Source organism: Anopheles maculipalpis, chromosome 3RL (assembly GCF_943734695.1).
Source record: "Anopheles maculipalpis chromosome 3RL, idAnoMacuDA_375_x, whole genome shotgun sequence".
Lineage (NCBI taxonomy): Eukaryota > Metazoa > Arthropoda > Insecta > Diptera > Culicidae > Anopheles > Anopheles maculipalpis.
In genome coordinates, this window is record NC_064872.1 from 12,720,122 (window position 1) to 12,747,598 (window position 27,477).

At 43.6% G+C, this 27,477-nt stretch overlaps 2 protein-coding genes across 12 annotated transcripts in view; one reads left to right on the plus strand and one right to left on the minus strand.

The window, feature by feature from the left end:
• Window positions 1-27,477, plus strand: part of LOC126564362 (zinc finger protein ZFP2) — a 505,414-nt gene that overhangs the window by 203,211 nt on the left and 274,726 nt on the right. The window lies entirely within an intron of this gene.
• Window positions 1-27,477, minus strand: part of LOC126564440 (protein NDRG3) — a 33,532-nt gene that overhangs the window by 3,681 nt on the left and 2,374 nt on the right. For 4 of the 6 annotated variants that reach the window (XM_050221489.1, XM_050221494.1, XM_050221493.1 and 1 more), the window contains exons 1-9: window positions 14,673-14,882; window positions 10,748-10,843; window positions 4,510-4,703; window positions 4,307-4,427; window positions 4,074-4,215; window positions 3,708-3,887; window positions 3,490-3,610; window positions 3,117-3,232; window positions 2,310-2,394 (exon numbers count right to left, since the gene is read on the minus strand). In XM_050221489.1, coding sequence (XP_050077446.1) covers window positions 2,310-2,394; window positions 3,117-3,232; window positions 3,490-3,610; window positions 3,708-3,887; window positions 4,074-4,215; window positions 4,307-4,427; window positions 4,510-4,703; window positions 10,748-10,843; window positions 14,673-14,875 — 1,258 coding nt within the window. In that variant the 5' untranslated portion in view covers window positions 14,876-14,882. Of the gene's footprint in view, window positions 1-2,309; window positions 2,395-3,116; window positions 3,233-3,489; window positions 3,611-3,707; window positions 3,888-4,073; window positions 4,216-4,306; window positions 4,428-4,509; window positions 4,704-10,747; window positions 10,844-14,672; window positions 14,883-27,477 lie in introns of those variants that run through there. The other 2 variants (XM_050221490.1, XM_050221491.1) reach the window with 2 other exon arrangements.

Sequence of the window (27,477 nt, forward strand, 5' to 3'; positions counted from 1 at the left end):
CACGCTCATTAAAACAAACATTCTGAGTTCGAATGAAATTTGTGTCGAAATCATATTGAATATAGCATTTATGACACGTGTTTGGTCTTATTTTAAAAACGTCACGATATCATAAATGCTTTTAATATACTTATACATGTTTCTATACACACATACACACCAACTCCAAACACAAACCGATTTATTCAAATGCGAACATCGTATTCTATTGGGAAGGATTGTATCATTCAGAACTAAACGACCATAATTATTCAAACATGACTTCCTACACATATTTTATTCAAAACGGATTTCATGAAATGATTTGAGGTGTAACAGAAACAATAAACTACAAAGCACTGAATCACTATTTTTTTTTTTTTGTAAATGAAATAAAACAAAAGACTTCTGACAATAAGAGTAGATTTTTTGGAAAACATTGCAAAATTGATTTGATTTCAGTGAAATATCTACATCGAAAAGAAAAAACTAAACAAACACACATACGAAAGTAAATCGCAATGAAAAGCTGTAGGCAAGATGTGATTTTCAGTATCAACTGTAAGCTTGTCTGGTTTTTGGGTAATTTTCAAAAGCTCAAACAAACTCGTCCTTGTCGGCTTTATTGCAAACTTTAATTAATAAATTCTATAAAGTTTTATGCATAGTAACACAGCTAATACAGGGTCCGTTCTATCGATTTCTTTAATTTTCCTTACTGTTCCAGCACATGAATGTACCCAACAGCAAAACAGTCTAATATCAACCCTTACCGCTTACTGACTTGCTTTCTACTCAAAAATCAATTGGGCAACGTAACAATAACTTTCCGTTTTCTGTATGTGCGGGTTTTACTTCTATGCTGATGGCCAGTTCAATGATCAGGAGGCAGAGCACCATATCAAAATGATCGGTACGAAATTGGCGGGGGGGAACTTATTGTTGCGATGTATATTATCCTCCGTAAGCGTACTGATTGCAGTAAGCTAAAGTCTTATATCTGTTGCCAATTGTAAGCTTCACTAGATTGCATGAGCCATTTTATTAGCTACTTTGCTTGTATGGTAGGCTTGTTTACGTTTAACTAGTTTGATTCCGACATGATTTCCTTATTGTGTTACGTTCCATTTATGATTCAGTTTATTTTTGGTTTAACTTTCTCTCCCGATTCTGACTAGCACGGGTACGGGGTTTCGATACAAATATTGAACATATACAGCGATCATATTAATTTATAATGAAACCAATGCTATCGATTTACAGAAAGTTGCTTCCATTTTAATGTATGATTGGTAGCGAATTGAAGGTTTGTTTTTTTTTTTTTAAATTGGGAAAGTGAGGTTTTGATCATAACATTTCGGTCGTAGAAAATTGTGTTTGAAGAAAAAGGGAGAGAGACGATGATACATGAATCGCATGATGTTGTGTGTGAAATAAATGTGTGTGATTTAGCTGTTATGACCCGGTGGTGTTTTGGTGATTCGTGATCTATAGGATCATGCGCACTAATCCTGACCGAGATAATTAAATTCTTATTTGAATAACCTTTCTTTTTGAGCAAATATGTGTCGCATTCGAAATGGAGATGAATAGAATATGATTTTTGTAATAATAATTCGATAACGACATCCTATAGCTTTAGCAGCACATGTATGGCAGTGTCTATTGCGTACCGCCTCAACGATAACGATACAGCGAAATATGAAATGATACTATTGTTTGTTTGTTTTTCTTCCTTTTTTTGTTAATGTTGTGTGATGTTGAAATGTATGTTTGATTCTGTGTCTGTTCGAACAGTGTGGCAAATTATCGCTGCTCATTGCTTAGCAAAGCTTCTCTCTATCCGAGCGCAATTCCCGTAGCACTAAAGCGATCGGTCAAAGCGGCTTCTTCTGCACTATCCTGCTACCTCTTAGCCCCTGTACTGCGGTGCAATGACGGTGGGGATTTGTCGGCAAGTGTGCTTGTGTTTAGCGTGTATGTGTGTTTGAGATACGTTTGTGTGTGTGTGTGAAAACTCTTGTGGCCCAATCGTTTTAAGAAACGCGCGCGCGTGTACATTTTTTACCGAAAGGAGTGTGGTTCTTCTGAAGTTCGCGGACTGGAGTTTAGTGTATCTAGCTTTTTGCGATCAAAATTCAACTAGCTGCTACTTGGTTTTTCGTTCTGCTTCTACGTTTCACAAATGTTCGCAAGAGCTTTCAGCGAAGGGGGATGGGAGGAGTTTGGTTTGGTAGAGTTCAAGTTGAAATGTGTGTACTATGCGCGCATATACTCTTACATCACTAGTACGAGGGGTGTGTGTTTTAGACGGAAAATTTAGCACTTACCGTAGCCTTCACCCTGCAAGAAGAGCCGGAACGCTTCAGCCAACTTTCCCGGTTGTTCCTCCAGTACCAAACCGCAATCAGAGATCTAAAACAAAAACCATAAGGTAGAGGAGCACGTTAATGAACGGAACTGCACACGCGCAAGAAATTGCAGACATTTCGCCTTCAAAGCCCTAGATCAAAGCTGTATCATTCGATGGCAGGAACGCGATGTCATACCGAGTGTAATTAAAATAATTATCAATTACACATTAACATCCATTCTTTCTATGTCGTCCATTTTCGCGACACTAAAAGTTCTTCCATCGTTATTGTAATGACGTGTTCGTTTCTGCTCGTAACACACTAGTTTAAATTTCGTTACGAGTACTCCTGTAATAACTAATGAAAAGTGTCACAACTACGTGTTAGCGTATGACGCCGTAAAATTATTTCACACTGCACATCCCTTTCAAGCGATCACGAGTCATTTTTTTTTTTAAAGCAAACCCATTACATAATTGTATTACTTTCGATCGATAGTGTGCCTGGAAAATGGAGAATACAGACACAAGACAAATACAGCAAAAAAAACGTCCCACCATACGCGAAACGCAACTTCCACACATTAGTTACATTATCGACCAAAAACCACACCCATCAATAGCACCCCGCCCACCACCATCGCACCGGACTACTTCCTGCGCCTGCAGAAACTAAAACCCCAGGAGTTCCGGGAGGCGATGTCACATAACGTGCAGCCACATTGTGTGCCTGTGCATGTGTGCAGGAAGTCGAGGACGAAGCTGTCGATTAAAATGAAATTACCTTCATCCAATTAGTCTTCTCCGGGATTAGTCTACCGTTGAACGTTACTGTATCATCGATGTGGGGCGATAACGCGCCAGTAATATTTAACACGGGCATCTTCAATGATGGGGCAGCTGGTAACGTTGCAGTAACGATGAAGTATTATAGTGTGTAGCGGCGTGAAATGGAAAAAAGGGAGTAAATCTATTAGAAACGATGCATTCTCTTGTTGATGGTAACTATACATCATCCGGATGTTACTGGTGAGTTTTACAAAAAAAAAAAACACCTTCTCATGCATTACCGTTTGAAAAGAAAATTTTCATAAAATCCTTGACGATGTGCTAAGAAAAATAAACAGGGTAGAAGAAAACCTTTCTTTGCAACTTACAAGTTTGTGGTGAACCGGAAGGTGTTCGGGCAATGTTCAAATCCGTACGCTTAATGTATGCATCAATCAGCATGGCCAAGTTAACTGGATTTATCGAACGCTCAAAGTTGCTCTTGTACAGCTGGAGTACAACAAAAACAAAGAGTTGCATTAGAGAATAATGGAGCCAAATCAAGTCAAAACCGTGTCCCCATGGTATGTCGAACGGAAACACTCACCTGAACCAAATCCAGATTACGCTCCTCTGGATTCCGGCCGAAATGATGCCACATCAAATAATCCAACACACCCTGGGTCATGCCCTTGGTACGCAGATTACGCGTGTTCAGCAGCTGGTAGCCCCATTCGATCCAACCGGCGGCTGTTGAACTGCAGTTGATAAGGCAGAGTGCTCCAACCTGTCCGAGAGAAAGACAAATCCGTTTTGAACCACACACGACAAATACACAACGGTAGCACTAGCCAAAAAAAAACGGAAATCCTGTCTTTTGGAGGACTAGTTTTTAATAAGCATCGCAGCATAACGCTTGAGGCCAGCTCGTGGAACATTCACTCGTTATCAGTCAGCCAGCAGGCATGCTCACCTTATCCGGATTGGCCAGGGCAAACCGGGCCAGAATGTTTGCTCCAGCTCCGACCCCGAATCCGATGATGGACTTCAAATTAAAGTGTGTCATCACAAACAGCAGCTGCGAACCCAGCTCGTCGAAAGTCGGATAGACATAGCTGGAAAAAGGGTTCACAATAGAGAATTTGTTAGAGTTGATTCGAACCACCGTTCGTTCTGTCTATCGCAGCAGTTGCAACAGCTACTCACTCTTCCGGGAACGTTGGAGCACCTTCTTCCTGGCCAGGTGCGTTCACATGATACACGCAGAAGTTATCCAGCAAGGAACGCATCGTGGGGAAATTGAAGAAACCGGCAAAGCTCGATGCATCTAAAATGGTGACACAAATGCATGCAAATGATTACAGTTTTCTTGCTGCCTTTCCTGTCAATGGTGCAGCAACTCTACTCACAGTTCAGTCCCAGATCGTGGTACGTCACAATCGCTGGCTTCGTTGTATCGCCCTGCACCGCCACCAGGATGTCACCCTTGTCCGTCGGTACGCGCCGCAGATCGCACGAGCCCACTATCGAGCCTCGCTGGTTTGGATACTGTAGCTGAACCGAGCGCAGCTCAATGTCATCCATCGGGTCGACCGGCATCGCTCTGCATGGCGGAATAAAGAGGATCGAAGCGGACGGAATCAGTATTGACCGGTATTGCTCAGTGCGGGCTTGGTGCGTTATGCACAAAGACGAGGTCATATCGTCCGAACCACTGCTTTCAATCACTGATTACGAGCATCTTTCTGATAGCTGCTCGATGCTTACAAGCCACAACAAATGTCTTGGCCCATGTGTCTTTGCCTGTTACACAATTGTTCGATTAAGTCCATTACGAAGAGGGTAAGAATTTGAATTTTCTTCACTATTCTAACGCTATCCATTCATTTAAAGCAGCAATGATGTAGAAAGTCCAAATGGATGCAAAAGTTTAAGCATAAATTCGGTAAACCTTACTAATATGCTAAATAAAATGTTCAACAATGAAGTAAATATTTCGGCAAATTCTAGCTATTATTGCGTATTATGTACATCGTCAGAATTTTAATTTAAATATGAACGACATAAACAAATAAGTCGAATATGAAACCTCTAATCTAGTCTATATTTATGAGAAACTACTGAAACACCTTCTTCACCATCTAGAATAACATTGGCAACTTCTAATTTTCTTGAAGAGAAAATAATCAGTTTAATCAGATTGCCAATCTTGCATAACCCTCCTTTAGCTTCTTCTCCACTTTCCATCCAACTCACAAGCAAACAAACCATCATTTTCACTCTCAATAACGAAACAACCGGGTCTGTCTGTCCTTAGAAACTTTCCCCGGCCAATATTGCAACCAGTTCTTCGTTATGAAAAATTACGCACAATACCCATTGCGTGTAAACTTTTCTGCGTGGCACAAATAGCACGACAGTCGTTTAATTTTCATGTTTCTGTGAGTCTGTTCTGTCCCAAAATGGCACTGCTTTGCAACGCGCGCTAGTTTTTTTTTTCTTGTGTGCCATTTTCGATTGGTAATTTAATTTTTCAATTTGATTTTCCCCACTACGATTGATTCGTGAGCGGCCATATCATCGCATGCAAATTTTACGTAACCAAAAGCCAGCCAGAAGCTGAATCATGCCAAACGCCGGAACGACCAAACGAAAGAAAGGCTGTGTTTTGGGCTTTGGAAAAATCATTCTAACATCGGTTCTACTGCTGACGGCTAACGGCTTTTCGTCGCAATGTCAGTTGGCGTTCGGCCGGTTAGAAACAGCACTGCAAACCAGTGAAATGGTGAATCTGAACCACATTTTTCTTTACCACGTTTCTTCTCGCGTGAGGCAAGCGTATGCATTCCGGCTTGAAACGATAATGTCCTTCAGAATGGTAGCTTCCGATTTTAGCATTTCCCAGTCGAGTAAAGACTCAGCAGAGGGATCGTTTTTCATAACCAAAGGATGATATTTTTTTGCTTGCTTGCGTTTCTGTTGCTCCGAACCGAACGTATCGCGTGCGGCTCAGGTGGAAATAATCGAACACGAGCAGCCGACAGGCTGGCGCGACGGAACGACCACCTTTCCCTGGCGCTGCAACTGTGGTAACTATGGTAGCGAACATGGAAAAACAAAATTCTTCTCCAGCGGCAAACCTTCCAGCCACATGTCGGCGGAAAACTTTTCGATGCCTATCGTCCATTGTGCACGCTTTTAGCTACTTCTTTACTTGTCGGCCTCCACACTTCATACGATTAAACACGGGAATGAATGGGGATGCCACAGCAAAAGAAAAAGAGCTGAAGCTAAAGTCATATTTCCTGCCTGTCCTCATAGCTGGAAACATTCTTCCCACCGAATCTCACAGTTTCCTTTTTGAGACGTTTTTTGCAGAACAATTTCTCCTTGCAAATATACAATTGTTCCACCGCTTTCCGGAAGCGTTTGTGCTTCAACAATCATTTTCACCCGATGGGTCCCACCAGAAGCCTACCGAAATCCCATCCCATCCCAGGGGGTGTACAAAGGAACAGATTAGAAGAACTTTTGGCAGTCTGTCATTGTGTTACGACAAGTCGTCCCAGGGAAACGCTTTCAATGGTACAATTTATCATTGAACCTTTTTCAGCCATGATAAGGGGTGTCGTTCCGACCTTTTTTTTTTATTCGAGGATCACCATGTGGGTTTTCGCCACGCTGCATAAGCGGTGCTGGCATGTGATGAAAATGGGGTTGATTTTCTCGAGAGAGAGCGACCATACATCAAAGAAAAGAGTCAAATACAAAGCATACAAACAACCGGCAAGTCAAGTCAAGAAATTCACCAATCATCCAACACTTCTCTTTTGAGTGGGAGGATGTGTTTTCCGGAGCCGTAACTGAGAATTTAAATTTTCAAAACATCCTAATTACTTGCGCATTTGCTTGTAGCTTACCGTTTAAATATAGAGCGCCACACGTCACCGCTATCCGTTTATCCTGAACTGTATTTGATGGATTAATTAATTCGCTTCCCCATAAAAGGACGATTACGTCTATTTGAGTCCATGGAGCGTACTGTTGACAGAGCGACCTCATCGAGCTTTACGAGCCTGGTTTTGTGCTCGTTGTCAGGCGGCAAGGAAAGAGAAAATTGGAAAGAAATAACATCCACGGCCTGGCGTACCATCGTTCCGAACCGCCAACACAGGATTATTGCATCGCTCGTGTGACGCTTGACTGAGACGGATCCCCCCACACATATGCCTTCCGGTTTCGGTCCAATTTTAGCCGATGACTGATGTCACTGATTAAACTTGTTTGGGATCGTTCTGGCCCAATCGAAATGGGACCTGTCGGCGACAGCTGGACCCCTCAAAAAAAACAATAGAATCGGCTTTGGGAAACGTATATAATGGGAGATTGACTGAAATAAAAATTATTTGTGACTTCACCGTTTAGTCGACAGTTGTAGGAAATTGTCCATGTCTTGAAGCCTCCACCAAACGATTTGTCATATATTTATGTATGTAAGTAAATAATTTCCAATAAATTCTTTACTCCTCTCAGTTACTGATCTCTCGTTACAAGCGTTTTAATTAACAACGAAAAAAAAATCCATCAACTTTTACATCATTCTAGAGCAAGTTTTATAGCCTCCCTGCGTACCGTGTTGTTCGCAAAACAAAAACGAACATTCACTCAATTTCCATCATCAACCATCAGTTCTGTGCTCCTAAGTTGCGCTGAGTAAGAGAACCTTTCTTCTTCGAAAAAAGGATACCAAGCACAGGCTAATGAACATCGTCAAACTTATCCGATCTCGGATCGCCATCGACCATTTTGCGACGGAGCTAGAATTGATGAATCATCCAGAAGCACTGATTCTACCCTGCCCAAGGATGATGCTCCACGAATGCTTTGCAATAATCCTAAAAGCTTGTTTACTCGCACAGGTACAGGAAAGCTACCTTGGGCAACCCATCTCTGTACAGCCGTCCGTTGACCGTGTACCGGACAATACCGGTGTGAGCGATTTTCGATGACTAAACTTATCTGAAGACGCATTTTCGTAAGGTAGCGTAAACATATAGAGCACCCAGAGCCAAACGTGGCCTTGCTTCCCTTTTTCGTTCCAAAACAAAGTACAAATTTGCTTATCATGGCGACCTTCGAGTTTTCTCAGCGTTTCGAGCTTCTTGCTGTTGTCGTTTATATTAGAATGGTTAAGTACACTTTGTTGCTGTGCTGGAAGCATGTGTCATCGGGAACGCTACCTACTTAGGGCTACGCTTTCTCGAACAACACGTCCATCCAACAAACGTACTGCGCATCTTGCACTAGTGGTGCTAATTTGTGAATCATGTGCTAAGTGTACCGAGAAGCGACTCAAAATCCAACCTGATTGAGGCAGGGCTGTGATTTTCTGCTCCATTGTGACATCTGGCCAGCAACTGGTTTCAAAACCGAACCAATAAACGCATTACGGTTGGTTGGGTTTTACGCGAAAACCTTCCTTCAGCACAACAATAACAAAATCGAACCCGGACACCGAAAAAATCCCTCCAGTTCCAGATCCCTCCAAACACAACGTAAAGGCGCCGGCCGAGGTTTTGCTTTGATCAGCGAAAAGGAAGGTTGCTCGCAGATTTGGGCAATGCTGGACGGCCAGAACAGCAAAACAGCATATATCTTCGTTGGATCTAATTAAAGCTCATAAATTCTAGCTGACATATTGTTTTTTCCCACCTTTCTGTTGTATATCCTTGTTTTGTTTTTCCTCCCAGACACGAGTTAAATCCCTTTTGTTGCGCCGGAAAGCTTACAAAAACCCTATTTCTTCGCTATATTGGGTGTGCGGGACGCGCAAAAGCCCGATGAAGCTTTGCGTGGGTTTTTCTAATGCCAGAAGAATATAACACACAAACACACCACACAAACAAACACTTGGATGTTTGCTGCCGAGGTAGGTTTCAAATTGGAAAACAACAATACATTCTACCGTGCTGCTATACATTGGGAATAGAGATTCTCCACACAAAACCCCTTTATATTTTCCAGAAAATACCACACTGCACCGTTTTCTTAATGGAACTGGGTGAACTCTTTGAACTGGGTCTACCCGGATGGAGACCGGGCGCTACTGAAGTGGAGTTTCGGTAGCTTTTATATGCATTATGAGTACGCTCCGCTTTTCCAACACTCCAACATAATCAAGCAGCTCGCATTCTTCGATACGGATCTAATGTAAAGAAAAGGGCACTACCCGATGCCGCGCCCGCCTCCACAACACACCTAATGCATTTTACCGCTCCAACAAAACCTGATGCACCTTTTGCGAGGTTGGAAAAGCTTTTGTTCACTTCCACCGCACATCGATCCATTCGAGCCGCTCGTTGTCTTGCCGATTTTCACCATGGATTCTCGCTTCAACAACACCAGGGCATACGGTGGGGTGAGTGAGAAGCACTGTGAGAGGATGACAATTGCAGGCTCTGCTGTTATGAAAATTGTTGCATAATTGAAGCAACTACCAACCAACCCGTAAGCGCCTCAGTTCAGTCGTTCGCCCTTCGTTCGAGAGCATTTTCATACCCGGGTGGGCATGAAGTGTGTCCCGGAGCGGTGTGTCCATTATCGGCACATTTTACCGAACGCACGCATCCGCGTGCCCCATACACCCCCGGGGCCGGGATCCTTAATGGAGTCGTGTTGCGCTCGTGTCGAGTGCGAAGCGAAATGTAATAATAGGAAAACTTCACCGGTGGATGGATGGATGGAAAATTTTTAATTGCCTTTAGGGCTGAATAAGAAAAGTGTGCTTCCTGGAAGGATACACACTGTGCACGACGTCTCCATTTCGTTTCGATTGCATTAAATCTGACAAGACGCTATTTTGGACACGTTTGCTGGAAGCTTTTTGCTTGTGGAGCCAGTAAATAAATCAAACAAACACGGTTTGGGTGAGTTATCAACAAAAATCTAGCAATTTGAATGATTTGCGCTGTTGGTATCATCTTTTCAAATGCTATTAAACGACTGCTTTTGTATTCTTAGTATAATAATTACTGCTTTTCGTACCTGGAATCAACCTTTGGTAATAAATTTAAATTCAAACTGCACACAAGTGCTTTAGCTAAAGTAAGCCGCACTACGTTGCTGTACATTTGCATATTCAGCTGAATTTCGAGCAGCATGTAAGAGCATACTTAATATACTTATTTAGAATATGTAATAAATTTAAATTGTAAATATTTTTGCGTGTATTTATATAAAATATGACACATAATGAGAGCACTACGCGCATTACGATACGAGCTTATATTAAAAAAAAAAAACGACGGAGATAGAGAGCATGATACAAGAGCCATTCGTTCGTGTTCGTGAGCTGTAGTTCGCTGTAGTTTTGTACATTTTCGTGTTTCGATGTTGTGTTTTTGCGTATGGTAACTTTATTAACTGATGAAAATCAAAATCAAAAACGAAAAACAAACGCAATCAAATCAGCTTCGTTCACCACCCCCAAAGGGACCAAACGTGCGGACTGTGTTTTTTTTTTTTTGTTTCCGGCAGGCGTTTTGGCGTTAAGGGTTAATCGGAAACGGAACAAAATCGAAACTCAAAAACTCAAAAACCCCAGAATCAAACAAAAACAAAATCATAACAAAAATGCATCAATCTTACCCAAGCAGGCGAGCTTCCTCGGCAGTGTGTGCTGGTGCGGATGGCATTCTGGCGTTCGCTGATTTGCCGGTTTTGTCGCGATCTCTGAAATTAGTACTAAATCACATGCAGAGGCCGAAAACATACCAAGTAAAACAACAAAAACAAAACAAATCGAAAACATAAAATCAAACCAAGGGGGGGGGGGGCGGGGAAAATGGGAGTTTGTTTAAACAAAAAACACACACACACACGCACAGAGGGTTTATATTCGGGGACATGGGTTGCGAAGGGAAACCGGAAACCGAAAAGAAAAGCAAACAAATAAAAAAGTAAGTGGGAAATGTTAGAAAAGAGCGTAAGAACGGTTCAAGTGTTGAATATGTCGAAAAGTTGGAATGGATAGAGGATGCATGGAGGAATTGTTTTTTTGTCGGATATATAAACTTAAAGTTAGGATTTTAAACCATTTGTGAAGGGTGGGTGATAATCTGTTCTGCTGTAGTAGTAGTTTGTGTAGAGATTGTGTTGATGATGGTGTAGATTCGCGGATGTAACGCAGCTTCGTATCGATTCTTTTTTTTTTTAACGGCGGGCATTGATTATTGATAGCAAATTGATGACAGCGGATATGAATGAAGGCTTGATGACAACTCCACGACAGTACTCTAGAGATGTGCAAGGTGTTTTGCAAGTTTTAAATGACATTTAAAGCAAGCTGAGTCACAGGACATTGGCATCATAACGGCAGGCAAGAAGTGTGTAATAATTATCCCATATTTGTTTACTGCTTTTTACTTGAAAGTTTACAGTACATTGAACTGAATTTCAAGAATTTCGTTTTCAAAATGGATCTCTACTACACAGGGTGTGCATGATGAATTGCTTTCGTTCATTCCTTCCTCTTGAAGATGATGGCAAGTCTATCCATTTGACGCAAATTGTTTCTCGAAACGCGCAATATTAAAATTCAATGAATATTCCAAGAATTCGTAACAGATTCAAAGAAGATTCCTCTATTCAAGCGGAAACAATTCGATAGCAACGATTCGCGCCCCAGGATGGGTGGAAAATAAAAGCAAAATCAGCGCCGTTTGGTAACTGTTGCTTAACATAAAAATCTGTTCGCCAAGACGATACACGCCTTACTTCCGGAGCTATTAGAGCAAAAAGAGATAGGAAAACATTCATGGAAAATATTCAAGAAGAGAGTCAAATATGTCTGCATACCATTTAAAAGCATCCAACAAAGCAAACCGGACACAATGCAAAGCGTTCTAAAACTGCCAACATAATTGCGCAATTAACATGAGGGTTTGACCAAAAACAGACGTGCTAGAAGTGCTTTTGCATGAATGTTCTTTGCTTAAAAAACGAAAACAAAAAACTTAAGCAGATTAAATGAAACCGGGCCAAGCGAAATGGATCACACTACTTTGCCGTCGGAAGCATGTTTGCTCGGTTGCAAAACTAAATACAAAAGACACAAAGAAAAAGCACGACAAACGAAAGCTTTCCACACGTTTTTCGCTGTGCAAAAACCTGCCCAAAAGTTCCGTAAAGCAATGGGAAGCTGGCACAAGCATCGATAAAGTACCCACATGGTAAACATACTGCTTCGTCAAACACTGCAACTACAGTTTCGGGCACTCGATGGACAGGAACGACCAAAACCGAACGCACATAAAGATAAGCTTCCGCCGGCAGTTTGCTACATAGTTGATACTGCGCCCTGGTGGTAAGTGTACACCAAGCGAAAGGGTGGTAAGTGTGTCTCAGACGGGTGGAGTAGAATTTTTTTTTGTTCGGGCGACACCATAATGACTGCGGTGTTTGATAACAAATCTGGCTATCGAAACGATGATGCAGGTCTTGAAGAAATATGTCAGTCGCCGTCAGAGCACAGAGCAGCCACCATATCATGATCGTAGTCACTTGATGTATATTTATTATCCAAAAAAAAACCTATATGGATGTGTTCCCATACTTTAAACATTCTTCATCTCATCTCTTTCTTACAACATTCGTCTAACACACGGGACTGTTTACAAAATGACACATTTTCGGACCCATTATTGACAGCATGTCACGCGTCGTTGATCGATGGAAACGGTACAACATCAATATGCTCGAATCGTGCGGAAATTGATTCAAGAACTTCCGGACAGGAAAAGAAAGAATATATTACACAGTGTATTGCAAGGCACATTCGTACCGCTACGTAAAGCTCTCCCCCATAATGGACAGGCAGATCAGGGCAAATTTCCTGAGCGCTGATATACGAATATTCGTACCGTTCAAGGAAGAAATCCAATCGAACGTGCCACCGGTCGAGCAACAATTTTGATGCAAAGACACACAGAAACAATTCCAATCGTCAACAGTTTTGCTTTTGGGCTCTCGTTGCTCGATTAGTCTTTTGGAGATTGGTTCTGTGGTAGAAGTTGGCAGCTTCGTGTTCAAACACCAACATTAAGGGCGGATTTGGTTGTATTGATTTTGTTCCCCTTCCTTGGCCTAATACATTCCGGAAGCAGGCTGACCATCCGATCTATTCCCCAAAGGGAAGAATATAATTCCATAGAACGAATGGAGGAAGGAAAGGGCTTAAGAAACCGACGACCTAGCAGCTTAGGGAAATGTTATATTCATTCTTCGCGTATAATGCTCGGGAAAATTCACCCTAAATCGATAAAAAGAAAGTTCTTTCCGCTTTTGTGGCAGCACAATCAGCACATGAATAATGCACACCGGAAGAAGTTGTAAAATTAAATTATTTCTCGGTTGCGTGTTTAATTTTAAAGGAAAAGTTTCCTTGGACATCTTGGTGCACCTTTTCCGGGTTGTAAATCTAGAGCGAATCTCGCTCTAATGTCATGACACCATTAATGTCATGTCCATACTTTGTAATGTGGTCTTTGCATTTTCAATTTGAGACCCTAAACCATTTCATGAGTTCTTGATGTAGCTGTGATGCCAAAAAGGATTAAGAAAATCGACATCAAGCCAGGCCATCAGTACAATATCTTCTGTAACTACTGTATTTTCCTGCTCCTTCAAGACACCGATCATTATAATAACCATAGGAACTATGGAGCAACATCCAAATGAACCTGCATTATTCTGCAGCAAAGCAAATACCGATTTAAGCAAAAAAGCTCTGCAAATATGTACTGCAATCATGCAACGTGCAACATGGCTTCCCCGTATAATAATAACCAATCGGTTCTTTCTTCCCTTTGCAACCAGTTGCACTGCACAGTTGTACCTTGCCGTTGACCTACTTTTGTCCCCCAATACCTGTGCCTCATTTCGCAGCCCTTTTTCTTCAGTTATCCATCCCTGGAGTTGAAGAAATATAATACACTCTCTCCCAAGGTGCCAGCTAGCCATCCTACAGTTATTATCCTTTGGCACAACTTGCAATGAAATCTGTCACACGATTGCTATCTTTAGAGTACGTGCCGCCAGTCAGCGATGATTGGAACGAGGACAACAACAAAAAAGTGCGCCATTGCCTAGCGCTTAGTGTTTTCGCGAAGGATATATTTATGACTGGGTAGAAAACGGATCCGATTCTGACGTCAAGGCGTTTGTGAAGATGTGTGAGCGAGCACGTGGTTAACAATGGATGCCGGCGAAAGGAACCAACGTACCTTTTTTTTTTAACGAAAAACGCAACAATGCAAAGGAAAGCCGTACAACAATGAATCAACTATCAGCGGGCAAAAACCAGAACGCTTACTAGAAAGGGCGGTTGCAGACAAAACCGTTGGAAGCAACTACTACCAAGGGGGGAAAGAAAAAGGGGAGCAAACACGCACAGCTTCAGAGGCAGCAGCAGCAGCAGCAAAGGCTTAGTCAGCAAACACCATTTGTTAGCAGCGAAGAAACTGTGTGTGTGTGCGGTGCGTGTTGGTGTTAGAGACAGTGCGACTAAGCTTACCTGGCACTAACTATGTACGGTTGGGCACCGGTCCCATTGCGTTCCAGGAGCGCGTGCTTGTCCTGGGCCCCGATGGCCGTTCCGATGACGCGCTTCACCGTTTCCATCACCGATTTGGAGCCGGACTGCGGTTCGGTGGTCGAGTTGTAGATGGAGTTGGGACCTCCGCCAAGCGACACGTAACCCCCGTCGGATTGGGGCATCTTGTCTGGAGCGAGTGGTTAGAGCAGCGACGCAGGCCAATACAAAAAAGGGTTGTGCCAGGACACGCAGTTTTGTGTTTGGATTTTGACCGCCATTATCGAACATAGGTTAGGTTTGTTGTAATGTTGAAGGTGATTGGAATTTTTTGTTATTTTTAATGGCATCATTTGACGGGTCAAATCCCCCCCCAGAGAAGCGTGTGCGGCGATAAGAAAATTATGGCATGTGATTTATGTGTGTATAGGTGAGTGTGTGTATGTGTGTTCATCCAAAACAAAAACAATTTTTTTTGAAGGACAGGAATTTATGTGAATAAGCAACAACAACAACAACCAAAATAACACACAATCAAACCAATAAAATCCAGCAATTCAAACACGTACGGTCAAACAAGTGGACGTTGTCAAATTCGCAAACCACAGCATTTACAGATGGGACACGTTTGTGTATCAGCCGATTTACCGCACGCGAAAGTTGTGTTTGTTGCAATCAAACATAGCCATAACATCCCGCGTCATATAAAAACCGTTGCCAAAAACGCAATATATAGTATGGAAAAAGAGAGAAAAGAAAACAAGAAAGAAACAAAACAATATAATAAGAAAATGTGTCACACAAAACAAAAAAAAAAGCAAAATCGAACCCAAAACCAAATAGGCTAACTAGTAAAACACAAAAATTCGTACGGTTTTCGGGGAAGTTCCACTCGAAAGTGGAAAACTAAAGTTAAACAACAACATAAAAACAAAACAAAAACTAACACCAACAATAGTAAAAGGGACTTAATTTAACAAAACCTACACCATATCGACAAGCAAGCGAACGCATCGACCTTTTAAAAAAGCATTACTAGTGGAGCAGACATATTGGCACCAAAAAAGCCCCAACAAAAAACCCCACAAAAGAAAATACAAGCGAATAAATATGTACAACAGTAGTGGTCAGCATGATGAGCAACGTTGTGGTGGTGCTCTAGTGGTTGTCCGTGGTGAATGATGTTGATTAATGAACAAATTCGAATGTTTTTATTTTCTATATTACTCTCGATGAAGTACATGGCAAAGTTTGGTGTTGTGCTAAGTTTTATCTATGATAAGCACTACTCGCTTAAGGCTACTGCTATAATGCTCTCCTTCCGGACGGAACTTTCAAAGCGTATGAAATGTGGTAAAAGCGACTGCCATCCCCAAACAACCAAAATGTCATAATTTGTGTTGACATTTCCTTTTCATTCGTCTAAATGGCAAGCAATCACGCGAACCGCTACTACATACTATATGCTCCACCTTCTAATCCACCCTCCCGGGACTCCACGCCCTCTCGATCTTGGTGGAGTGTGGAAGCTCTTGCGCCTTCAATAGGCTCCGGTCCACGACCACGGCCGGTATGGTACCTTATCGAACAATCTTCGGCCAGTTGAGTACTCTCATTTTGTAAAAGGTAATAGAAGCAAAAAAGCTACGTACGCTCTCCAGATAATAACTACAAGCAAACAGTGTAAACGGAGTGCGCTACTGCAACAACGTCAAACCAACAACTAATGCATCACTACCATCCCCACCCTACGGCTTATATTCAGTAAAGTGCAGCTGGTGGTGCATCATCGTGTTTGTTGACGCACTCGGGCAGCAAACGCGACCCGATAAGGGCGGTTTTGTGGTGTGGATCTCAGCACTGGCAATATGGTGCGTTGTGTCAGACCCACAGCAGGCCAAGTGCGGGGGGAAAGAATGGAGTCAGGCCAAGCAGTGGGAGGATTACGCGACAAAGCTTCATCGTGTGCGAGATAGTACACTTGCTTCCCTATCATTATTATCTCTTGGCCGCTGGCAATGGAAACGTCGCAACTGTTGTCATTACCTTTTTTTCCCCCTGCTTGCCTGTCCCTGCTAAATCGCTAGCGATTGAGACAGACGACGCAATGCTTGCGACCATTTACTATACATCACACACTACCTTCCACTAGAAACGCAACACAATCGTACACACACACACACAACACTCACACACATTATTATACATTTGAGGCCTAGCTCGGGGTTGGTCTTATTGCGCAGAAACAATAATTCAACGGGAATTGTATTTATGGCATTCATGCGGACCAGTTCAGACATAACGTGAGGCGAGCACAAGACGAAGAACAGGAAACACATTCCCGTCTATTTAACCGTAATTGAGCCGAGCTAAGCTTATCCTACGATCCAACCTTTCTTCACTTAAGTAAGGGTTTAAAAAAACTTAAAGAAACAAGGTTAGAGCTTTGATGAAGAAATAGCAGTAGTTTTAATAAAGATCTGTGGATCATACCGTTTTCTTCGTGTGCTACAGAAGGTGTGCAACAAAGATTTACTGTTCTGTTTGCTGCTTCAAGTCGCACACACAGTTCGAATTGATTGCTAATATAGCTTGAAATTCGTAAACCTTGTTCAAGAAATGCTCAGAATTCGAGTACGCATTCAGACCTACATGAAGTTCAATTATCGAATCTGAAGGTCTGACTACACATTTCAACCCGAGCGATGAACTAGAATGATGAAATTCAATCGATCACTGATGAAATCTTATCCCAGCGAATCCGTGATTCTACATCTTAATCATCAGAAAATAAGCACAAAGATTCTTCCGTTGCGAAAGCCGATCATGTGGCTATCACCTGAGACGCAAAAGCTTCTCCCATGCCAATGTATAACTTCTCAGTCGTCAATTCGAATATTGACTCATTGGCGCCAACAAACTGTAACCGTTTAGCATATAAGAATGTGCGAAATTGAACATTCATCCAATCGGTATCGAGCTTCCGTTTTGCACCATCCAGCCGGACATTGGACATTAAAGTGTGGGTTGCAGCGAACGTTAGAGCGCGGGGATGTCAAGTATTTGATGTTTCAATTTATTCCGCCCGCCAAGGAGATACGTTTTTTTTTAACTTGCTGACAGCAAAATTCAATTTCCAGCATCAAGATGGAGCATTCGAGTGCGCGCGGACGAACAAATTCGATTGATAATTTTATTACCTTGCATGAAAGCGATTCAACCGAGGACGATTTGAAACCATCGCAAGACAGAGGGCAGCCACACAAAGAAGCATCAACGTGCCCATTGTGTCCCTTCAGATATTGCTTTTGCTTGGCAAATTGCGTTCTTTGCAGTGTACGTGTGCGCGTTGATCTTCGTCATTCGAAAACACCCGCAAAGCAAGGTACACGGATCGCTTTATCGCCAAAAGAAAGAGTCTACGCTGGGGCACGAGATTATCTAGCGCTGATTCAATTTTGATATCTAGTGTTTTAATTTTGTCACCGTATCCCTGGCTCGTCGCTGTTGCCGAGTTTATGCAGATAAAAGCGAACGATTTACTGTAAAGAAAATCACTCCCTTTCAGCATCTGCAAAGTATGAAGTAAGACAAAAGGAAAACACCGTTTCGTGACAAACAGTACCACCGTAAAGCAAAGGCAAACGATCAACCGGAACATTTTTTACTGCAAACGGGCTACGACGAATGGGGCGTCGCTGAGAGAAAATTCTGTTGCTCGCTCGAGCGTACTAATCCGCTTGATTATGCACGCCATTACCACAACGAGCTTTCCGTAGCCCTTCCTTTTCATCCTGTTCCTGTGTGTGTGTGTGTGTGTGTGTGTGTGTGTGATGTTTGTGATTTTGTCGAGCATAAACGACCGATCAAAATCCCAGCCAGTCAGCCTCCGTCTGGGCCAAAGTATCAACCGTACTCTACTTTTACACTTTCATGCTTCATAGAAGGATCCCCTCACGATCATTGCCACCTCGCTCGTAATGGGAATTTCGCATCGGTCGTTGGCAACCGCTTTGAAACTGCGTCACCCGTAACGAACAAGTAGGTCTTCCCGAAGGCCAAACCCAACCCTAACCACACTACAAGTCACCCGTCAAGGATTATGTATGAAGTGCAGAAAAGTTGTCTCATCATTTATAGCTTGTGCAAGAAATTTATTCATTAAAACTTATGAATCATTCTACGGTGACCCCGTAAAAAAAGCGCAGACGATATCCAACTGCTGTGGATTACTTTGGCCAAGAGTGCTGCAGCAAATCCCATGCCCGCACAGTCGCACCGAGCTAATGGAGTAAAACTCTCGAGCACATTACCGGAGCGAGATGTTGTTTGTTGTCGCGCGTTTGGCTCCAGCGACGATGCAGTTGCCCACTGCATCCGGTCCTGGCTAAGGCGGTTTTGCTCTGATACTGAATTAATAAGCCATTCGTGGACGTGGGTTGAAAAATGGTCCCAATGGCGATGGTCACACGGCACGGCTAGCTTAAGCCGTTCTACTGCATCCGTCTCGTGGCAGTGAGGTGGGAAAAATATTGCTTTATGACCTGAGCACTTGAGGTCCCAGGGGGAAGTGTTGCTGGAAGAAAATGTCACCCTTTCAGCCAAAGATAGTACAACTAATGGTGTCACTGTCATGAATAAATATCGACCACTGTTCGGTGTTTGGCTGCTTTGCAGATGTAACTTGTAGCCAAACTCTGCTAACAAAACAAGAAGTCGTTAGCCGAGCTTCCATAGGCATAACTTTGCATTTTGGGGAGTGTTCTCGTTCTCGCCCCGTTCCCCCGTTCGATGGGTGCCGGTCAAATGTCGGTCCGTATTGAAATCCGTACCAACATCAAAGTGGTTGTCGTGTTTACCAAGCGTGGTTCACTCGGCCGTACAGTAATAACGGCTGATGACGATCAAGAGAAATCAGATCGTAGCGCACTACACTGCGGCGGAACTACGGGCCAGCCAGTTCGCTCAAGGATAACCGGCGCACAGGTGGCGAAAAAAGGGTGGCGAACGCGTGTTGGTTGGTGCGGTGCTCTTGTACAGCACAACATCGTGTCCGAATGCGAGCTTGATTGCATGAAAATTGATACAACCACCACCACTACCACCGTCTGTGTGCTGTAATGCTGTGCTGAAGGTGTGACACTACACAAGGGATGCAAAAGTTTTGCGCGTGCCTTTGCGTGACAGAACGAACTACCTTTTCCAACGTTTCTAGAGGACGACCCGGAGTTGATTAGGGCTATCAAATTTCCTTCCAGTGAGCGAATGACATTCAATATGACAGGCAAAATGAAGATAATTTCGAGCCTTCATGGGTACAGCTACTCCTTGTCCGAGGACACGGGGAAAGCTCTATTGGATAGTGATTTTTAGACATTCGGAAATGTTTCTGGTAGAAAAACATTTGATGTAACGTCATTTTGGGATACTTTTGTACTAAAGAACTCATCAGTTATCGCATTCCACATCAACAACACAACCAATGCTACTGACTGACACCCAAAAGCCATCCAACTACAGCTTGGTTGGTCCAAGATAAGCCCCAAAACGGGAACGCTCAGAACGGTCCTTTTGTGACGTGCCGATGACATCACCCATCCTCATCAATTGGTCCTTATGTGCCAACCGTCCAGTACACAGTCCCATCAAAAACCGTCGCCAGAGCACGATGTCAAAAGCAGTCATCACATTCAGCAAACTAATGACGCCTCTCGCCACACTCGATCTCTCGCATCCACGCCTATACATCCACACAGCCAGGAACGCCCGGGCATGACCGGGATTTTAATTTTTAATCTCCTAAGCAGCCCACTGGGAAATTTGGTGCCCGCATCATTCATTCGGACCAAAACTCGTCCAAAACCCTTGGTTGGGTCGAAATTTGCCCACAAATGTCGACACCAGTCGGATAATGTACCGCGCAACGTTGGTACACCCGGGCCCGATCCGACTCAATCGACGACGTTGATGAAAGGTTGCCCAACTATTCCTCGCTGTGTCATGAACATTAAAATGGAGATCGTCCCATCCCAAAACGGTTTTCCAATCTCTCAAAAGAATGAAACAAAAACTTTCGACAATGTTCGAATGTTGGAGGCGAGATAATTTTGGCGAAACCTCATACACAGGGACACTCTCCGTTCGCTTCGTTGGTTGCGGAATGAAGTTCGGAAAATTCTTCCCAAAGACAATACGCTTTCACAATTTTCCCAACACACGCACACCGAGACCCACCGGCTGGTGATTTGTGATGAGAACTTTTCGAACCAAATCCACAGAGGAATCCTCCCATACTTGTCGGGCTCTTACGGTGCGAATTATTCGTTCATTGCCATAACTTTACATCAACCTCAATGGTGGTCCGCCGAACCATTTGCCGGGGCTTCCGTTTCGGGCCAAAAATCGATCGTTCCGTTGGTTGCTTGGGTCACGTGACAACGCTTCGTTTGCAACACGATTAAGCCGCTTAGCAGCTGAAATGCGAAGAAAACCACCCGTTTTAAGACGCATTTTTTCGTGCGTTAAATTTTTCGCCACAACTTGAGATAAAGTTGGCGAATCTGCTTCTCTAAAACCCGCACAGAATTGCGGTGCGAAGCAAAGTTTTCGTCGACACACGGCCACCGTCGAGTGCTCCCGGTGAGGCTATATTTCCCGAGGACAAAGGGTACATTGCTCGACCACCAGCATGTAGTCATTTATTCATAACCAACCGTTTACCTTCCCATCCATACGCCAGAGCGTGCACTCGTGAAAGCCGCTGTGGTGGGAAAGTTCAATAAAAGCTCCTACCGTTTTATACGTGTGTACGTGCATCGTGTTTCATTTTCACACGTATCGAAAACATCGGCATCGATCACACGCGTCTGTCGACCGCTTTTTAGCCGTGTTGCCCTCGATCAATAATGTACATTAACGTTTTCCAACCTAATCCAAACGGCATCGTGTACACGACCACTACGCACACACATTCGCCACATCGCCGGCGTCGCGTACACAACGACCTATTTGCGTTTGTGGCAGGCTGTGCGCAAAGTGCATGCGTTACTAACGGCTGCACTAAACTGCAGCCGCCAAATGGCCAAGCATTTGCGGCCGTTAATATGCGTTCAAGCGGTGGCTGCAGCGAGTGTCACGTGGCGTACTAGATAAAAATGTGTTCATTGTTTCGTTGCCCATTCCTTTCCCTTTCTTTGTTTGGCGATAGAGCAGTGAGCTATTGAAGGGTGAGTGAGTTCTGGTTCTGGCTTTTATTCGTTGAAAGTATCAAAATGACACGAAAGCTTGTTTAAATAGTAAGGGTAGCTACAAGACGCTTTATTGCTAAAAATTGTCTACATGTTTAAGAAGTACACCCGCATGCCAATACGATCCGAACGCTGCTAGATCCTGTAGTAAAGAACATTTTGAAACCGGTTCCAAACGTTCCAAACGCCACTTAAAAATAGGAAGCACCATAAACACTTCTGCATTTTATGACTCATATTAACCAGCCTAGACGCACCGACTTGAACCGCATCGTAGCGGAAACGTCCATCGATAACAACACATCCGATGCCAAACACGCATCTTTGGCGATGAATGCTAATGACACCCATCCTACCCATCGTCGAAAAAAAGGACACAGCACAATATGACTCCCGAATGACTCCCATTGTACGGAGTGTCACACCATCTTGCGCTTTACCTTTTTTTTTTGTTTTATTTCCTTCCACCTGTCCAGCACTGCTTTGCAGACATGTTGGACTAAAGTTTCAGTGTTTCGGAGTGCTGCTACCCACCCTGCTAACCGCCGGAATCATGTTCTCGAGTTCAAACCAGTCGAAATACAAACACAATACACCGCACAAACATAGTCAACCTTCCGATTGGCGATTCTGTTCGCAGTGGTTCGGATCGTTCAAGACAGCCACACGCAAAAGCTGCAGACCAAGGTGAAGGTCAATCGGAGCGGGGACCTCCCCCCCTCTCTCTCTCTCTCTCTCTCTCTCTCTCTCTCTCTCTCTCTCTCGCTGTTGCTCCATTGCTACAAATGTTCGCCCGTTTTGATGGATTTTATTTCTTCCGAAAGTACATCAATTTTGGTTCTTTTTGGTGTGTTGGTCGTTGCCATCCATTCGCGCTTACATAACGAAAAGTTCGCAGCACCAACGACAAGCGGCTGCTAAATGTGAGGCTTGTGTGTGTGTGTTGGGATTCGGAATTCTCCGCTGAGGTAGCTCCCGTGTTGCCACTTTCTTTTCTTTTGCAACACATTTCCTCTGGGCCTCTGGACGGGAGGATACGCACGAAGCAAGGTGAATAGGGCGCACCATAGCTTCAGCATGCCTAATTAACGATCCACAATGCCAACGGCCAATTAATAACAATGGCCACGAATACAATTAGGGGTACCTTGTTGAAACGCGGGAAGAAAAATGTGACCCCTTGCGGTTAGAGCAATAAGGCATGGCGGCCTTGCGAAGGACTCGGAGAATACCGAAGGACGAACCAGATTCAGTGTTAGCACTGATGATGGGCACCGTTGCAGGTGTGGTGATGAAGTGAAGTGTGTTTGAAATATCTGCTTCACTTCACTTTCGTGGTGTAATTGTCTGAACTAATCGAATCTCGAATGTCCGAACCGTTTCAGCAAAGTAACTGCTGCTGGTTGCATGACTTTCGATAATGCTTTTGCGTTCCTTTTTTGGCTAATTAAATGTGAGTTAAGCAGCATCCAGATTTTACGCTCTCTCGCTTGATTAATTGCTATATAAATGAATTCTAGCTAGATTTTTTGATTCCAACACTTGCTACAAGTGCTCTGACATGTAAAGAATTTATCTGCTGATATTTTTGTATGTTTTTTCTTGAAGTTATTTAATAACTTCTGGGGGCTGCCCGGTGGTATTGGCGACAGCGGCGCCGGTCTTCAATCGGCAGGACCGGGGTTCAAATCTCATCCGGACCGTTCCCCTGTAGTGAGGCCTGACTAACCAACTACGTGGTATCGGCAGTCTAGAAAGCCGTATCGATGGCCGGCATGACCTTAGAGGTCGTTAAGGCAATAAGAGAGAGAGAGAGAGAATAACTTCTTACACTTTATTCTGTCTGGAACTATAATCTCAACAGGTCTTCCTGGAACGGATCAAATCTATTCAAGGAATAAAAAACTGGCAGACCAATGCCTAGCTTCCTAGACAAGGTTTTATCAATTTCTGACCAGTTGTTGAACAGAACAAACTAGATTGGGGAAGAACCTGATAAGAGTTACACAACCTGCCATCAAAGAAAGTCGGCATCAGCTTCTCTAGGCTATTGTTCCATTCCAAAATTTAAAATTTGCTAGTCAATCTTTGATGAAATAAAAAAAAAAATAGCAGAGGAGGGGATTTCTAACAAAGATGTCAAATTATAAATGCTGACGGAAAACTTCACAGAGCGTCCTAATGCTCTCATGTTGCCAAAACCAGCATGTTTCAATGACTAAATATATTTTAAGCATAGCGTGAACCAACCAGAATGCAACGAAAGTCATACTAGAACTAGAAACAGTCAGTTCTATGACAAGCAATCATAAGTTTGAACTATTTGCATGCCCAAGAGCTTGCCACGCTCCAATTTGCACGAACCTGCATCTAGAACAATCGATAAAACAACCAAGCCTTTTTTTTGCTGTCATAGTCCTGTGTTGCTCCAAAAATGGGTTCAACATGAGCTTGGAAAATTGGACCAACAAATCATATTAGAAACTGTTGCAGAGTTCAAATAAAAATTGAGAAACATAAGGCGAAAAAACAGGCTACAATCGCTGCTCTGTCTCCTAACTCACCACTTCACTACTAATAAAGTACACGACATCCTACACTGTTGGCAAACGTCCAGAAAGCACAGTTTTTGCCCCCCGATAAGGGAGTTTAAATTGAAGTGTAAATATTAGCACTGCCCCGTGCAGGTGAAACTGGAATGCCCGGGGGCTCCTTCAAGTACGGTTACTATTTGCTACACAACCAACTCAAAAAGGGGGTAAGTTACGTCACTCTGGCCACCGAATCGATGAGATGCATTCGAGGAACAAGGGAGAGAAAAAAAAAGCAAACCAACCAATAGAATAGAAAGGGCAGCCAAGCGCGAACTGGACACGAACCAGTGCTGTTTCTTAAATCGCACCACCCACCGCTCGCCTACCCTTTATGGAACTGATTCTATGGTGCGATGTTATGTAAGCAAAGGACAAAAGTACCTCCCGAGTTGGCTTCCACCTGGGTCTGTATCCGATGACGGAGGTGACATTCAAATGAGCCGGCTTCTCTGGTGCTCATGCGGTCTCACACAACCATTTAGCGGGTGGATGAGAAGAATGGAACGGATTTATTGCCACCGTTGCGTCAAGTCACCTGTCTTGAAGAATAACAAGCATGTCCAGGTGTCAAAACGGATACACACAGCGTACCCAACGGACCATGCATACGACTTTTGGCAAGAGAATTCCGACCGTTGTCTGGGTAGGTTTTCCTTTTGTGGTGGTGTGGTGTGGTAGATTGCTTGCTGTATCGCTTCCGGAAAACAACCCCCCAATCACGCACGCACACACGTGAAAAAACCTCCACCGGAGGACACATTCGTTGATGGTTCGTTAATTTCATTCGTGGTGGTGAAAACCCGTTTTTCTCTCTCTCTCTTCTCATTGCATTCTCACGCTCTCTCTCTCGCTCGGTGAAGGATAATAAACTCTCGCAATTGTGGTGGAAAATTCCCAGAGAAAATTGCTCCAACGTTTGCCAACTGACAGTAGTAGGCCATGAGCAAATACTGTGTGAGTGTGTGTGTTTATTTGAGAGAATGTGTGCATTTTTCCAGTGTGTATATTTGTATGTGTGTGTACGCGAATGTACATTGGCACAAACTTTTCCATTTTTCCCGTCGTACAATGACGGAATCCTTGCGTGCCCAACTGGGACGTTTCGCTTATGTAACATTTTCTGCATGCCGCAGGAAACCATTCTCGGTGACGTCTGGAGCAGGAAGTTCTACCGACAGGCAGCACCCCATTTTTGCATCTCGATGGAGATGCCTGGTTATTCAACTCTAAGGGTGAACCGATTCACCAGCCAGGACGGTTGTCCAATTACAAAACTAATAATACACACAACCAAATTTCTACTCGTTTTCTTCAAAGGAAAAAAGGGGTTCATAATTACCTTTTTTGGTTAGTTACGGGGAGAAGAAACGGACCAATGAAAAGCCAGTCGCAAGGGCTCTTTGGTTGGTATAAGGATTCCGCTTCACGGGCTTCTTTTGCACGGAAAACCTTTCACTAATGCAGTTCGCGTCGATTCACACCAAACAAAAAACCGCACGATATCTGAACTTTCTTACCGGAATAGATACGGCACAAACGGACACACGAAACCCGCAGCTTTGGAAAAAACGGACGAGAACAGGAATGCCCAGGTGTGTCACCAAGAACAGAGTCCGTGAATTTTCGATCGTTGTGTAACGCTTTCTACCCGTTTTCCTACTCAAGACTGGCGAAAGGATACTGACGTTTGCAGCACCACACAAACTGACAGGATATTAAGAAGGAACAAAAAAAAAACGGCACGATTACGAATGTCGGGCATCTACTCTTGCTCAGTTTTCCACTGCCCAGCTTTAGTAAGCGCGCTCTCTCTCTCTTCTCTTTCTCTCTTCTGCATGAAGGGCTATTTTTCTCTCGAAAAAGGATACACACATCTGACAGTTGTGTCCGAAAAAAGTACTTGTGGTGCGCCTATACGCACACTGCGACCGACCCGCTGTTACCTGTCAGTTTTGGTTCTTTGGAGCAGTGAATGTACTGGGATGTTGAGAAAAGGAAAAGCCGAAAGGTAAGGACTGGAAATCCCAGCGCTTCACGGCGCCGACAGCAGCAGCACACGCGTGTGTGTGTTTCGCTGTTGGTGTATGTGGGTGAGTATCTATGTTGGCAAGGAGAGATGATGATTAAATGCATCTAATGCTCCCCCGCTGATGCACTATCAAAACAGGCAGTACGCGTTATGACACAGATCCTGGCACCATCGTGTCTACCTGACGTCAACAGTACAAGGCCTCACTATCAGGGACTCTCTACTAAGAACACGCGCTATACACTACACAACCGGGACATACACACGCTCACATTAAGCACAGAAAAAGCACGAAACTAAACTCTTATACAACAGCGCCGTGGCACGAAACAAGAACAAAGCGAATGAAATATTGTGATAACAGGGGACGAGTGCACTGTTTCCGGTTTTCTCGGCCCGAAACAGCCCGGGAAAATGCAACAAAAGTGAGTGACAATTACGAAACACGCTGGAATGAGGGTGAGTTGAGATGAGTGAGGAAAATCAATAATCAATGCCTACTGCTGCTGGTTTCTAGAACGCTACGCCGCGTTCGATTTCGCTGTTTATTAGCTACCAACGTGACAAGCCGCGGTACGTCTAGTGTTAGGGACACACTTTCACCCCCTTTTTGCTAGGAGGTTTGTCAGTCAATCTACTGATTAGTACCCACTAGTAAACGTTACAAGCTAATAACCTGTGGGGGGGTGCTATTAGTATCCATCAACAAACATAAAGGATTACGGGTGGATTTGGAGCACTAGGAAACGATCAAGGGATTCACAATTCGTACATACCTTTCGTTCGGTCTGTGCAGGTATTGCCCGTGGGAAGCGGGTGAGAGCTGATGTGCACGAGTTAGAACTCGGGGGTCAAGCAACGGATCAAAACAATCTCTCAACCACGAGACACCACCGGGATGACGTTTGGAGCACTTG